The sequence below is a fragment of the Carcharodon carcharias genome, chromosome 2, assembly GCF_017639515.1.
Source record: "Carcharodon carcharias isolate sCarCar2 chromosome 2, sCarCar2.pri, whole genome shotgun sequence".
Classification (NCBI taxonomy): domain Eukaryota; kingdom Metazoa; phylum Chordata; class Chondrichthyes; order Lamniformes; family Lamnidae; genus Carcharodon; species Carcharodon carcharias.
The window spans coordinates 123671398-123688250 of NC_054468.1; the positions used below are offsets into that span (position 1 = coordinate 123671398).

The 16853-nt window shown below is 40.7% G+C and overlaps 1 protein-coding gene across 4 annotated transcripts in view; it reads right to left on the reverse strand.

The window, feature by feature from the left end:
• ehbp1 (EH domain binding protein 1) overlaps nt 1–16853 on the reverse strand; it is a 383657-nt gene that overhangs the window by 228622 nt on the left and 138182 nt on the right. For all 4 annotated transcript variants that reach the window (XM_041177904.1, XM_041177895.1, XM_041177886.1 and 1 more), the window contains exons 7-8: nt 8981–9112; nt 448–709 (exon numbers count right to left, since the gene is read on the reverse strand). In XM_041177904.1, the coding sequence (XP_041033838.1) occupies nt 448–709; nt 8981–9112 (394 nt within the window). The remainder of the gene's footprint in view (nt 1–447; nt 710–8980; nt 9113–16853) is intronic.

Consider the following 16853-nt stretch of genomic DNA (forward strand, 5'->3'; position numbering starts at 1 on the left):
AGAAAGTGTTTCCAAGGACTGAGCCAAATTAGCACCGAGGTTAGTGAAATCTGCAGCTTGCCTTTTCCCACTTAAGCTGAAGAAAACTATGAAGAGTCCAAACATGGGGTGAAATGTAAATAAATAAATGGATATCTTTTATGGTCTAAACTGCAGTATTTATTCATGCAACCGTCTCCTTTGATGCATTTTATAGAAGAAACGTACTGGAAACTTAATTGACTAAACTAAGGTGCATGAAATTGGATGCTCTGACTATATGATTTTTAATACCTATTAAACTCAGCTTACATAGGCGAACAAACAGGTAATGATCTCTTTCGGCATCATTGAATGTTTAAGTGTATCCATAGGATGTCACCCGTAAGTTTTTAGGATGTGATCCTGTGTGCTATTAGGTATACAAAATAGATTCAAATCTAATGTTGGAGTATTTTAATAACATACTCATCTAATTCCTCCTCCTCTGTTTTGGTTGTTTCAGCGTAGAGGTACTTGCTCATGTCCACAGGTTTGACATTCTGTCGCTTTGTTGGTTTTGGTGGTTCAATCTCTTCTGTTCTATTTTCAGGAATCTTGTCAGCTTGAGGATCACTTAAATCAAATGGATTGAGAGAATTCTCATACTGCTCATTAAAAGGATTTTTGGGGTCATTATCATAGAAGGACTCTTCTGGTCTTGTGGCTGATGTTGTTCCAATGTTTCTGTCTGCAAATGAAGTTACGGGATATTTAAATTTGAAGCAAAACAGTTAGTGAAAAACATGATAGCACAACAAATTCCTGCAATGTATGAAATGATTGCACAATTTAAACAAAATGTGAACCTTACTTCCAAACAATCTAAAAAGAAATCAAAGGTGACATGAGGCAAAATCTTTTTTTACACAGCAAGTGGTTAGGACCTGGAATGCACTGCTTGAAGGTGTAGTGAAGGCAGATTCAATCATGGCTTTCAAAAGGGAATTGGATCATTATCCAAAGAGAAAAATTTGCAGTGCTATGGGGTAAAGATGGGGTGGTGGGACTAACTGAGATGCTCTTGCATAATAGCATAATTCCCCAAAGCCTGTCCATCATCTACAATGCACAAGTCAGGAATACTCCCCATTTGCCTGGACGAGTGCAGCTCCTGCAACACTGAAGAAGCTGGACACCATCCAGGACAAAGCAGTCCGCTTGATTGACACCACATCCACAAACATTCACTTCCTCCAACACCGACGCACAGTAGCAGCAGTGTGTACCATCTACAAGATGCACTGCAGGAATTCACCAAGGCTCCTTAGACAGCACCTTCCAAACCCACAACCACTACCATCTAGAAGGACAAGGGCAACAGATAGATGGGAACACCACCACCTGCAAGTTCCCCTCCAAGTCACTCACCATCCTGACTTGGTAATATATCGCCATTCATTCAGTCGCTGGGTCAAAATCCCAGAACTCACTTCCTGACACCACTGTGGGTGTACCTACACCACAGGGGCTGCAGCAATTCTAGAAGGCAGCTCACCACCACCTTCTCAAGGGCAACTAGGGATGGGCAATAAATGCTGGCCTGGCCAGTGAAGCCCACATCCCATTAATGAATATAAAAAAAGAGCACAAAGACACGAGGGCCAAAAGGCCTTGTGTGCTGTAACCAATCTATGATATTATTCTTAAAATGATTGCACTTTGTGGTATTGCTCATTGAGTTGGAGGCTACATTGGTTCCAAGAGAAGAGAGAGTCTGAGGTGGGTTGAGAGAGAGAAGCATATGCTCAATTAAAAATCTGAGAGCAAAATCCTCATAGGTAATACATCAGCAATTCATTTTTCAATTAGCTCAATTTTTCCAGGACCCAATTGGGAATTTCTGTATGACAGACACTTCATAAATAGCAAACACTTTAGGTAGAAGTGAATCTCTCAAAGCATTGCTTACAAACAAAGATATATATTTTTAACATGAAGAATAAAACAGGCAGTGTTTTCTTAACACACAGCAGGAAAATAATTCCCCCAGTCATGGAATCCAGAATACAGAGCACAGACTCAGGATAAGGGGCAGATCATTTAGGATTCACAAGCAGGGAAATTTCTTCACTCAGCAGGTTGTGAATCTTTGCAATTCTCTACCCTTGAAGGTTGTGGATGTACCATCGTTGAATGCATTTAAGGCTGACAGACAGATTTTTGATCTCTCAGGGAATCAAGGGATTTGGAGATTGAGCAGGAAACTGGAATTGAGGTAGAAGATCAGTTATGATCATGTTGAATGGCAGAGCGGGGGGTGGGGTGGGGGGTGGGGGGGGGTGCTGCGGCAAATGGTCTCCTCCTGCTCCAATTTCTTATGTTTATTAAATGTTTTGTTCACATACCACAGTTACATAAATGAAAAAATCTGTGTGTAACATGCTGTAGCTGAATGAACCAACAGTATCTTGTACAGTGTCAGTTATATTAATTTTCCTGTCATGTTTATCTCGAAGGTTAAGCTTTATTCATGATGAGGCAGTATATATACATTTATATAACAATGAAGGTAAAATCCATAAGGTATGATTGGAAAATGTTACTGGAAGTAATAATGGCACTTGTAGGGCGCACATGCTATACATAAGATTTCCAGTATACTTATAACAGATCTGCCATGGTGTAGCTCACACAGAGTCAACGGTGTTATCTTATCATCTACAAGACAGGGTAAGTGATCCAACTGCAGCTGACTGGTTTCAGATTTTACTTCTCATAGTAATGTAAATAAAGAAAACTAAATGCCTGTTTATGATTATTGAGATAAAACCAAAGCTCTTTGAGTTTGTTAAAGAACTTCAGAATTAGAACCAAATATTTGTGTATTCTAATTTTTGTATCCTCGAATTACTTCAAGTGCTTGTAAAGGATTCAAGTTTTAACATATTCGTTCATGGGGTGTCACTGGCTAGGCCAGCATTCACTGCCCATCCCTATTTGCCCTTGAAAAGGTGGTGGTGAACTGTCTCCTTGAACTGCTGCAGTCCTTGTGGGGTAGGCACAATGACGGTGCTGTTAGGGAGTTCCAGGATTTTGACCCAGCAACAGTGAAGGAATGGCGATATATTTCCAAGTCAGGATGGTGGGTGGCTTGGAGGGGAACTTGCAGGTGGTGGTGTTCCCATGCACCTGCTGCTCTTGTCCTTCTAGGTGGTAGAGATCATGGGTTTGGAAGTTAAAACTGGTTCAGCCTCAACTGGAGTAACGTGTGTGGTTCTGGGCACCACACTCAGGAAGGACGAGAAGGCATTAGAGAGGGTGCAAAAAAGATGGAGAAAAGAACATTGAGAGGAGATTTGATAAAGATATTCAAAATCATGAGGGGTCTCAACAGAGCAGATAGGGAGAAACTGTTGCAATGTGTAGAAGGATCAAGAACCAGAGGACACAGGTTAAAGTAATTGGCAAAAGAAGCAATGGTGACATGAGGAAAACTTTTTCATGAAGCGAATGTTTAGGATCTGGAAAGTACTGCTTGAGGGTGAGTGGAGGCAGAGTCAATTGAGGCCTTCAAAAGGGAATTGGACCATTATCTGAAAAGAAAAAAATTGCAGGACTATGGGGAAAAGACAGGGGAGTGGCACTCAGTGAACTGCTCCTCAGAGGACCGGCATAGACAAGACAGGCTGAATGGCCTCCTTCTGCTGTAATTATTTTATGATTCTAGGTTCAGCAATGAGTATCCAGCGATAAGAGAGGGTATTCAGAACAGAGTTGAAGCCTGAATGGGGCTGTAGTTTGTTTTGGGAAAACGATCAGGATGTTGGATGAGGCGGTTGGTTGGTTTGGTGGGGGGGGGGCGGGCTGGCTGGGTCCCTGAACAGAGGCAAGGTTGTGGTTCCCAAAATCCACCCACAACTAATGAGGACATGAACGCTGGAGGGTGAGAAAAGAGAGGGGCATGAAATGACAATTATTCATGGAGTTGGGCAGATGACACCAAGCGCTAGGTTCAATGACAGCCCATTGATAAACTGAAAGAGAAGCAGGGCAGGTGAATGTAGGTAAACTGTGACCAGAGTATGGAATTGGACATCAGCCACCGGTAGTACCTGGCTTCCCCAAAAATAGGTTTAAAGAAAATTGTTAAAAAAAAATGGATAAAAACAAGAAATATCCACTCCCAAAATGCTAACTCTGCTTCCTCCCGACCTAGTCAGTGTTTCCAGTATTTTCGGTTTTTGTTTCAGAATCATAGATGGAATGAGGAAGTGCTTACCAGAGCACCACCTGGTGGCAAGATGCCTGAAATGGCACCATACAAATATTTGCATTAACATAGCATCTATGGTGTAAGAAAACAGTTCATGATGCTTCACGGGAGAGAAAATCAAATAAAAATCGGCACCAAGCCAAAGTAGGTTATATTAGGGCAATGAAAAAAAGGTGGGTCAAAAAAAAAAAGGGGGGCTTAAGACGGGTCTTAGAGAAAGAGGAAGGGTCGAGGATGGGATTCCAGAGCTTGGGGACCAGACAGGAGAAGGCACGGCTGCCAATCAAGAGGTGCCAAGGGAGGGGAGAAAGCCTGAAGCCAGAGTTTGAGGACACAGGAGACTTGTCGGGTTGCAGACACTTAGTGACGGGCGGAACGAGGCCATGGAGAGATTTAAGCATAAGGGTGAGAGCTATAAATTCAAGGTGCAGAACAGAATAGATCAGCCAACACAGGGATGATGGGTAACTAGGTCCTGGTGCAAATTAGAATATGGGCAGCAAAATTTTGAGATGAGCTCAAATATATGGAGGGTAGTAGTTGGGAGGCTGGTCAGGAGAGTATTGGAATAGTCAAGTCAACAAAGGCATAAGTGAGGGTTTGAGCAGCAGATGAGCTGAGGTGGGTAATGTTACACAGGTATAGGGTTGGAAATTCAACTCATGGTCAATTGCAAGCAGAAAGGTCAAGAAGGATGGCACACCATGGTTAGTCACAAAAAAAGTCACTTGTGGCCAACCATGAACAACATGCATTGACAAGGGCATCGAGCATTTTAAGAGTTGTCATGGTAAGTATTTAAAAATTGGGACCCAGGAAAACAGCTCACCATGGAGAGAAGTGCTGGCTTTTATAGCACTTTCTGTAACGGATACACTAGCAGGTGATTGCAGGGTTAATGATGAGCAGTCAGCAGATATTCTATTAACTCACTCCTGCAGCAAGGTCTTTAGACCAGAACTAAAGTTTGACTTCTATTGGACCAGTGATGCTAAACTTTTCTGTTTTTTATTCTATTTTATGTTATGAAGGGTATATGTTATCAATCAGGCCCACTGATTTACAGCAATATTAAGATGTTTGGTAAAAGTTAATATTTTCAGGCACATGTTTGCATCAAATTTGTAAATCAGTGGCCTTAATGTAAAGTTTACTTAAGTATGGATCCAGCTTTTTTATGTTTTAAAGCCCAAAAATAGAAGAGAGAGAGCAAGCAGCAAAGCTGTTCAAAGTAGGTAGGAAGTAGTCTGGAATAACTGCATTTAGCAGCCTTGGGGAGCTGGGCAGTGGATATTCACTGCTGAAATATTGCACTTGCTGTTTGGGAAAGCAGTTGTTATGGAGCGCACGAGGGCGGCCAGGCCGGGCGAGGGCGGCCAGGCCGGGCGAGGGCGGCCAGGCCGGGCGAGGGCGGCCAGGCCGGGCGAGGGCGGCCAGGCCGGGCGAGGGCGGCCAGGCCGGGCGAGGGCGGCCAGGCCGGGCGAGGGCGGCCAGGCCGGGCGAGGGCACACTGAGTAGTTATGAGTCAAGGTCTTGCAGAATGCCTTTTGTGCACCAAACAAAAGTCAGCAGTTGTCAACAAGCAATGGGACTCCCTCTGAGTCGAAGCATGACGCAGTATGCAAAGTAATCTGGGGTAGCATGTCTTGCATGAACAATCAACCCATTTATTGGCTTTGGATTCCCACCAAATACCCAAAATCAATTCAGAGCATAACTTAAATTACGCCACTTTTGTACTCGAGCAAATTACTAAACAGGTTTCTTTATGGATAGAGGTTTTACAGTAGCAGTAAATAAAGCTAGATCATAGTAGTCAGCTAGTGGCACAGTGCTTTTGAATTGCTTTCTTCACAGACTTTTCAATCGGGACTTTTCAATAATAGATGGCAAATTCCTCCTGATAACTTAGTTAAGAAGTCTTGCTTTATATAGCAACTTTCACAACCACTGAATATTTCAAAATGCTTTACGACAGGTGAATTAATTTTGAAGTGTTGTCACTGTTGTAATGTGGGAAATGCAGCACCAATTTGTGCACAGTAAGGTCCCACAAACAATGTGATAACGACCAACTAATCTGTTTTCTGTGATGCTGATGAAGGGATACATATTGGCCAGAACAGCCCTGCTCTTCTTTGAAATAGTGTCATGGGATCTTTTACATCCACCTGAGAAAGTGCTCATGATCAGAGTGGGACTCGAACCCATAATCTGATTCAGAGGCGAGAGTAGCACCCTAAGCACTACCAGTTGTAGTTATATTTGAAATTATGCAGAGTTTGTATCTTTGGTCCCCTCCTAATACATCCTTCTTTGTCTTAGTGTTGAGCTTTATCTGATTACACTTTTGTGCATTGCCTTGGGATGTTTTTATCTACATTAAAGACACTAGATAAATGCAATGTTGTTTGAACTTTGTATTTTGCCTTGGCATCCGTTGTACTGGCCAGAGTATCAGAAATGTTCAGCCCTTATGCTTCTCACGCTGATCAATATAGAGCCTCATCAATTAGAAGCCAACTTGCAAGACCAAGGCAATTAATTATACCATAGAAGGCTATCTACACATACAAATGTTACACAGGAGCCTGGCAAGGTGGGATCAACCAGAATGATATTCCAGCAAGGAATGGCTGAAAATAAGGGGTGATAATGGCATAGAGGTAATGTCACTGGACTAGTAATCCAGAGACCCAGGTTAATGCTTTGAGGACAAACATTCCTGGTGGGATTTACATTCAGTTAATAAATCTGGAACATAAAGCTAGTCTCAGTATGGTGGCCATTACAGCTATGTTGTAAAAACCCATCAGGTTCGCGAATGTCCTCTGGGGAAGGAAATCTGCCAATCTTACCTGGTCTGGCCTCCATTTGACTTCACACCCACAACAACGTGTTTGACTCTTAACTGTCTTCCGAAGTGACCTAGCTAGGCGCTCAGTTCAGCGACACCCACATCCCATGAAAGAATCAAGTCAAAAACAAAACTGAAGTTGATGCGGGGTGGGATTGAAAACTTGGGCATAAACTGTGGCTACAAAGTACTATCCTCATGGGTCACCAGGAAGGTCACCAGTGCCAGGGGATTATAGTCAATTCTAGACTTCCTGAAAATTGGGAGGTTTGGTAATCCTAAAGTTATTGTAGAGAGGAAACCAGGAACAGAAAAATTCTACTTTATCGCAGTAGTGTTTGAAAGAACTAGGAATGAGATACCAGTGTCCAATAGGAACTGAAGGAATGGGATTGGGTAAAGGAAAGCAGTGGATGACTTAGAGTCCGAGAGTAATGAGAGAAGGGGTACATGGGCATAGGGAGGGAGGTGTTAAGTCTGGCATTTAAGGGAAATGGACTTGGGGTGTGGCGATTGATCATAGGGGCATTGGGGAGAGGGGTGCTGAGCGAGGAAGCACCGAAAAGAGGATTACGGCATGTCAATGACAGAAGCACAGTGAGGGGTAGAGAGAGGAAATGCTTATGCTGAGCTTGGTGTTGCCAGGGTATATTTCAAACCTGATGTCATGTCTCCAAATTATGTCATTGAAGGTTTGCATGTAGATGAGAAAGGGGAGGCCATGGATAGATCCTAAGGGACTACAGAGACGTCAGTAAAAGGACAGGAAGATAATCCATTGCAGGAAATTCTTTCTCTAGCTTCAACTGCATAGGGAGGAGTAGAACCTTGCAAGGACTCACCTCAACTGGACAAATATGAGTCGATGGAGGAGGATGGTGTGGTCAACCGTATCAAAGGCTACAGAGAGGTTGAGAGAATTTGCAGATCTGGTGCACCAGAGTCATCATCAGACTATGTCATTTCTGACTTCAATTAAGGACAGTTTCAGTGCTGTGGTAGGGATGGAAACCCAATTGTGAAAAAACAGGCGCAGATTGGAGAGGTGATAGCAAATTCAAAGACTTTGGAGAAGAAAGGGAGATTGAGGATGGGGGCAACAGTTTGCAAGAACATGGGGTGAAGGTTCAGTTTTTAATGGCATATTTGAAAAGGAGTGGGGCAGTAACCATGGAGAAGCCACCATTTACAATATCAGTTAGTACGGGGGCCAAGAGAGAAGTTGTGTGGCCAGCAGTTCAGTGGGAATAGAGTTGAGAGTTAAGAAGTGAATTTCCTGGACAAGATGAGCTTGGGGAAGGCATGAGGGAAGGTAGGACAGAAACTTGGCTTGGTAACTGCTGACGTAGTTGAATTACCAATTCAAATAGGAGTAAGTCACATCGATTTGCTACCATGTCAAAAGGGAAATGAGAATGATTGCAATGGGTTCGAAAACATTACCAAAACAACAGACAATATCATTGCTTTTATGGTCTTATGTCTTGCATCAGATATAATTGAGAGAGAGAGATACCACAAAGCTCTGAAGTTAATTATATTACAGTCATGAACCAAAATAATTTAAAGTAATGAGGTTTTTTTCTAAAGTACCAAAAGCACAAAGTTTATGCTTTTTATTTTTTGTTCTTAAGCACTGCTGTTCAGCACCAGTCATATCATTGACTTTACTCACCACTGGAATTTGTATCTTTTATGTCCATCATTGAGTTTTAGCACACATATTAAACATTTGATTGGGGCTGCCAAGTTTCATTGTGATATCCAAGTACAGTTTTACAATTAAAAAATTCAAGTGGCAGCAAGGAACAGCTTTACTGAAAAATACATACTGTTCTATTAAAATATTTCCTATTCTGAACATCATACAGTGAAATAAAATCTTCTACCTTCTATATCAGGGTCATCATCTGGGTCTCCAAATGGATTTGCTCCATGTGAATCGAGCTCTCTAAATGGGTCCAGTCTTGTGATAGGGGGTTCCTCCACCTTTTCCAAAAAGTTGAGTTTATTTATAAGTTCTGCAAAAGATAGGTACATAATTTTATTCCGCCATTTTCACATGCTGTTTTCTACTTGCAAAAGGAAAATACCCTAATCTTATCAGTAAAACAGTGATAAAAAGAGATCAATGTTAAAGTAACAATTTAAAAAAAACAATTAATTTGTTCTTACACAAGTTAGCTCAAATCCTCCGTATTCACTTAAAATTTTAAAATTGAATAAAGTGTGTGGAACTGTGGCACTGAGTCTTGGAACAATGACAAAATAGAAGAGAGAGATTCAGTTTCTGCATTCTGCTCACACACTGATCTTTTTGACACGATGAAAAGCTGCACAATGCAGGTGATGAGCAGAGGCAAGGCGAGGCATCCCAGTGTGAGGCAAAATTGGTAGGTCTAGAAGAACTGGCACAGACAAAACTTCCGGAAGCAAGTGACTTGCCTCTTGGAGGAATAGCTATGTTACACTGCAATATGAATGATGGGGATAATTCGCCAGAAAATAAATTCAACACTAACTACAATAAATAAACATTTTGAAGTAAATACCAGTATTAATCTTTTTAGCTTCAATTACATTTTTATGCAAATCATTCAATTAGGATTTTGTAGATACTAGGCCAGTATTATAAGGGTTTTACACTTGTGCCTCTGGTAGCAATGATTAATACCCTGCACTTACCAAGATCACGATAACCATAAGTATAATATGAAAATTATCAGACCAGTTTTTTTAATCATGAAATTTCTTATCCTTTTGGTCCTTTAGTCAAAATTTTTCAAATCCAAAAGCTATATTATAGTAATATCGCTTAGCCAACCTAGAATCACAGAGGCACCTTCCCCTCTATGAGGCTTTTGAATTAGGGCCATGTGATTTTCTGCATCGAACAGAACCATCGCAAAGTATCTATCCCGAATTCTCTCACCACCATTCGTATTTACAATGGCACAATTTAGTTAATGATTACTAATACAATCAGATGCGTAACCAATAAGAGATTTTCTAATCAGCAGTACAAAGGAAAGAAGGCTGGCAAATACAATGGAGAATCTGCTTCACTGAAGAATAACTACCACTTTTTTTCTTCCTTCATTATAATCTACAGTCATGGTAATAATTCAAGGAGGCCTGTGGACATGGTGGCATAGAGGTGATGTTGTCAGATTAATAATCCAGAGGCCCAGGCTAATGCTCTGGGAACATGGGTTCAAATCCTATCATGGCAGCTGGTGGAATTTGAATTCAGTTCATAAATCTGGAACATTGATTTTTGTAAAAACCCATCTGGTTCACCAATATCCTTTACGGAAGGATATCTGCCGTCCTTACCTGGTCTGGCCTATGTGTGACTCCAGACCCACAGCAATGTGGTAGGCTCTTAAATGCCCTCTGAAATGACCTAGCAAGGTCAGTTCAAAGCCGATTAGGGATGTGCAACAAATGCTCGCCTGGCCAGCAATGTTCACATCCTGTGAAAGAATAAAGGAAAAAAAAAACTGAAGTCTTAAAAACAACCCCAACAAATTTGTGGGTTCTGTATATTAGCTATGTCAGGTCTAAAGCCCAAGTAGTAAATGTTGACTGGGCTAGCCAAGCTAATACAGAGGCTGTGGCTTGGACACTAGCGAGTTTGATTTCTCATTTCTGTAGGGAACAGTGAATTTCTATCCACAAAGTCATGGAGTTGAACATCCATACTTTCACCATCACACCAATATACTAAAGAAATGTAACAACATCTTCGTTCATATGAAGTTCTGACACTGTTCTGACTAATGATGCACAAAGTGAACACTGGATCATTTTCAGAGATGAGTGCCACATCCAAATGGAGCAGGAGAACCCATCAATCAAAGCTTCGAATTCATGGTCTTTTAGCAGAAATAAGAGTAAAGCATTGTTTTATGTAATTCTCCAAACAGCATGGAATCCAGAGGATCCAACAGATTCAACAGGAAATTACTGAAGAATATCAGCTTTTGAGGAGGATACATCATGCACCACTCCACCTTTAATAACCTGGGAAACCAAGAATCGTAATATTCCAAAGTTTTTCTATGTACTGGAATAAATTAAACACAAATGGTTGTTGCATAAAACCATGTGCTGCTCAAGAGAAAGTATGATACAAGTAAATTTTCTTTGGCCCATCAAAGCGGTCTTCTCCACAAAGCATGCAAAATATTTCCTACTGAAGAATCTATCCCACCTTCAGAGGTAAAGTTGTACAAGACTATTCCATAATCCCCAGCAGAAATTAAGCAAAACTCCAAGTTATGTCCACAGTTTATTCAATCACCAGCAGTTACTTCTCCTTGTACGACACTCCTACTCCTGCCCCAATAGCATTAGAAACAAGAAGATTATACCTAGTTCTGTCGAAGGGTCATGAGGACTCGAAACGTCAACTCTTTTCTTCTCCGCCGATGCTGCCAGACCTGCTGAGTTTTTCCAGGTAATTCTGTTTTTGTTTTGGATTTCCAGCATCCGCAGTTTTTTTGTTTTTAAGATTATACCTTTGCTGTCTACACGCCCTCAAAACTTCAACAAAAACAAAATACCAAAGATGCTCAAAATCTGCAATCCTGTTCCAAATATTTATTCATAAATTGTGGAAAATTAAATTGCTGGGGCTCAATTATTTATGAGAAGTTCACATATCCACTCCTACATAAGGGAAAAAATATCGCTTACTTAAGGCCCACTAATTTTGAATTTATGTCCATAGCTCTGAGTTCAAAGTCAAAGTTAAAACTTTAATAGAACATCAGTGTGAATTTTTGTTTTTAGATTTCCTAAACCAGGAACTGCTACAACCTCAGCATCTGCACAACACTATCATATTGTGTTACAGACATGTGCCGACCAGCAGTGGGATTGAACTTCACCATGTTCAGTTAATGCAAGATCCTCAGAAACAGTATAGTAAGGACATTTTACAAGGTTGGAAACAATGCAAGATTAAGATGAGCAATGGCAGTATACTAACCAACTACGGTTTCCAATCATCTACAAAACTCAGAAGTACCTACTTTGAGGCTTTAGTCTGGCCCAATCAATAAATCATCTAATACAACAAAAAAATACCAGAGCTTGCATGGCTTCTGGAACAAGATAGCTTTAGATCGCCTGATGTGTATTAGGGTAATCTGATTTCTCAAAACCACCTTAATCTGTCAGTTTTAGGAACTCTGAAAACTGGACAAACTGTAGAGGAATTAGTGAGATCGGCCATCACCATTACCACTATACTTTTGTATATTTGGGGGTGGATTAGCTCAGTTGTTTGGACGGCTAGTTTGTGAGGCAGAGTGACACCAACAGCATGAGTTCAATTCCTGTATTGTCTGAGGTCATCCATGAAGGCCCTGCCTTTTCTCAACCTCACCCCTGGCCTGAGGTGTGGTGACCCTCAAGTTAAACTCACCACCAGCCATCTCTCTCTAATGAGAGAGCAGTCTATGATCCTCTGGGAATACAGTGACTTTCACCACTTTCGTGAAGCTCTGGATCTTATTTTTCTTGAGGTCCCTAACCAGACCAGTTGGAACATCTGGAACAGGATTGACTGGCTTGTGTTCTTAATTTTGGCCAGCTGATGGCAACTGATTGGTAATGTTGTCAGGAGCTGCCAGCTTAGAACTTGCCCAATCATGAATTCCAATACAAAGGGAAAAATAATACCATGAGGCAGGTCAATCACAATGTAACAGCCGCAACTGAACTTCAACTTGTGAATATCCTATTTCTCCAGAACAGTGTTTTGGATTTTATTTCCTTAGGGGTTCTGAAAACTGGAAAAACAGGGGACAAGATAACTTTGATTGTTTGGTATCAGTATTGAGGGAAAAGTTAAGTAAACTAGCATGGATCATAGCATTTCATAAAATCATGGAATTTTACAGTACCAAGTAAGGCCATCTGGCCCATAGTCTCTGTGTCAGATCTCTGAAAGAGCTAACCACTTTCATTGCTCATCCCTTCCCCTTTATTCCATGAGATTTTCATTTTTCAAATATTTACCCACTTCCCTTTGAAAAAGTTTCATGTCTTCTGGTTGGTGAGTCTATATCCCAACAACCCTCTGTGTAAAAAAAAAAATCCCCTTATTTCCACCCCCCACCGCCTTGTAATATAGGCAGCGAGCTTAACATTTTCTTCTATTTAGCACCTATTAACTTTTCCTTTGTTTTATCTTGTCAAAACCCTTCATGCTATTGAGTAATTCTTTCAATCACCCATTCCAATATATATGAGCCTGTTTCTTCTGGTAGTCTCGCCTTAGAATGAAAACCTCCATCCTGGTTTAATTTTAATGAATCTCTTCTAGACCCTACCCATGGCTTTGAAACCTTTTCAAAAATAGATGCACAAATCTGGGCACAATATTTTAACTACTACTTGATTGAGGCTCTGCATCATAATTTATAGGATTTACAATTTTATTTCCATCAGAAGCATGAATTGATCCATTGTGGGAACAGAGGCTCAAACACTATTGATGCTATTCCATACTTGGTTTTTCCAATGTTACTGAATATGGAACTGAATTATCAGTTAATGGCATGGTAGAGCTCAACTCCATTGGCTGCAACCTTTAATAAGAACAAAAAATGCTGGAAAAATTCAGCAGGTCAGGCAGCACATATGGAGAGAAACAGACTTAACAATTCAATGCAGCCTACAGTCAATATCCGCACCAATATAAAAGGAGCTGGTTGAAACTGCTGCTCAGTCGGAAACTAACACGTAGGGTCGTACACATGTAACTCCTCTGATTCAGCAAATGATTGGGAGTCGGGTGAACGGGGCAGGGTTTGGAAAAGGAAATACAGTACCTTAATGACCTCTTTTGATTAAACCTGCTTCAAGTCCTAGAGATTGACCACGTCTTGTTTTCACAAAGAACCACATATGTATTGTTGAAAAAGAGAGGCATTTTTTGTCCCACCTCTTCATTTTGCACTCATCAGGATGATTCACAAGAATACCAAATGTAAAGGGAACAACATTTTTAGGCATTTTTACATTTGGCATTCTTGAGAATTATCCTGATGAGTGTAAGTCAAAAAGCTTCAACAAAAAATGTCTCTTTTGTACTCAAGTTCTATACTACCAGACAATGATGGTATCAATGATTTATTTATCTCAGTCTGGTTCAGTAGCACATGCACCTGAGTGTTAATAAAACATGACACAATGGGATGTTGAACCATATTCATGATCATCTAGGATTCCTAATCACAGATGCTTTGTTATGGTAAGTGCATATCAGAGGTCAGGTATTTTCCCTTCCAGTCAACTCTCATACACTTTCTAGCAGCTCCCAGGTGAAGCGATGAATGAGGAAGAGGGGACAAAAAAATACAGGAATCTTATCCTCAACAACAGGAAAACATGACATAAGGCAGCTTTAGAAACTTCCTCGTGTTTTAGTCTCTTGAAAATCAGGGCACACAACACACTCAGTGAAGCTGCACTCAAGTGCAAGGTACTGAAAGTAACGTATGCACTTGCCTGAAATGAAAAGGCAATTTTATGCAGAATTTAAAAACCTGGCATACACACAAATATTTTCCAGGGCTGGTAGGGGAAGATCACATGCTTTCACCTGAAAAGGTCAAAGTGATAAGTTTTCTTGTGATCAATCTCAATTGGCTAACCTACCCACGATACGTAGACAATAACAAAGAAAAACAGGTTATTCAATAAACTATGACATTAAGATGAACTTCAAATCCAAGAGATTATACCAATGCAGAATAAAATCCCACATGCAGCACTCTTATCACAAGCAGGTATTGGAAAGCATATTTTACACAGATACTGCTCCACACAGACAGCAAAAAGAAAAGTAAAGCACATGCTATAGCTGAAAATTGCAAAATAGCATATCAATAGATGCAAGTAAATAATATAGGCAAAAGCAAGGTGGATGAAGTAACAGAGCATTACAGCTCACCAACTACAGCACAGAAGCAGAGCAAGAGAGAGAAAGGAAGAAAGCTTGTAGACCTTCAGAAGAACTGGTTGATTTAGCTGCAGGCTTATTTGCTTGTTTTAGGCAGTCATCTTGTTCTTCATCTAAGCTGCTCAGAGCATTCAACTGGTTTACTATCTCTGTAAACAGAAGCCAGTTGAAATAATGAGGTGGTCAGGAATTTTTGCAACAAGCAACAGAGGCAAAATCCCTAAAGACATTTCTTATCAGATTCATGTTATTCCTCATTTGCAATTCTCATAGGAGATCGATGTTTCTCAAATTGTGCTAGTTGGTGAGTATTCTTCCCACAGTTACATGAAAAATGAACCAAAGAAACTGCTTTGCTCTTTTGCTTCCTAACTTCCAAATACAGTTGCCAGAGTTGTCTTCTACTTATGTGATATGATTAAAGCTGCTACAGTTGTGTTTTAGCATTACCACATTGAAAACAGATGAGGCTAAAAGCATTAAACTTGAGGATTACATATTTGTAATAGTTTTATAAGATTCTTACATTTGAGAGTATTAGAGTCAGGATTAGCTTTTCAATCTTAAAGAATGAAGAAAATACAATGTTACACCAATATTGGCATTTCTGATGGTACTAATACAGAAGGCAGCGAGTTTTAATAAAACCAACAGAAAAACTATAACCTTAAACTGTCTCTCACTGCTTTGTTGTGAAGGATGCATTTACAGTCTACCACCGAGCTCCTCACTTCAGTTTCCATGTGTTGTGAGCTACAAATCAAAGATTCAAGTGGGGTAAGATTTTAAAACAAAGGTGTCACTTTGGGAAGCTCCTGAATGCCTTTAGCAGTGAGTTTTAGAGCAACGTGATTGAGGTATGGAAGCTTGTCATTCTTTTGTTGCATTCTTTAAAATAAAATGGCAGCTTTCTCTTGAACAATAAATGATTCGAGAAAGAAACCTGTCAAAGACTCAGTACTACTCCTTTAAAATAAATTATTCTCTGAACCAAAGACAGTTGGCAAAAGCCCCAAGTTGCTCAATTCTTGTCATCATCTCCAAATGCCAATCAAACAGTTTCTATAGAGTTTTATTTGGGGCTGTCTTACAAGCTGGCATCAAAGCCTACTTTGTTATATATTCACTGGATGCGGACATCATTGGCAAGGTCAGCATTTGTTGCCCATTTGTTGTCCTTGAGAAGGTGTGGTGAGCTGCCTTCTTGAACCGCTGCAGTTCATGTGGTGTAGGTACACCCACAGTGCTGTTAGGGAGTTTGTTCCAAGAATTTGACCCAGCAACAGTTAAGGAAAGTGATATATTTCCAAGTCAACGTGGTGGCGTTCTTGCATGCTTGTAGCCTTTCTTAGCTTATAGGTAATAAAGGTTGTGATTTTGGAAGGCATTATTGGAGGAGGCTTGATGAGTTGCTGCAGTGCATCATGTACATGGTACATACTGCTGCCACTATGTGCTGGTGGTGTAAGGGGTGAATGTTTATGGTAGTGGGCAGGTGTTGATCAAGTGGGCTGCTTTACGGACCTACAAACATATGAATTAGAAGCAGTAGGCTATTATCTTGGATGATATCGAGCTTCTCAAGTGTTGTTGGAGCTGCACTTATCCAGGCAAGTGGAGGATATTCCATCACAATCCTGACTTGTGCCTTGTAGAAAGTGGACAGGCTTTGGGGAGTCAGTAGGAGTCAGGAGATAAGTTACTCACTGCAGAATTCCCAGCTGCTGGTCTGCTCTGGTAGCCACAGTATTTATATGGCTAATCCAGTTCAGTTTCTGATCAAC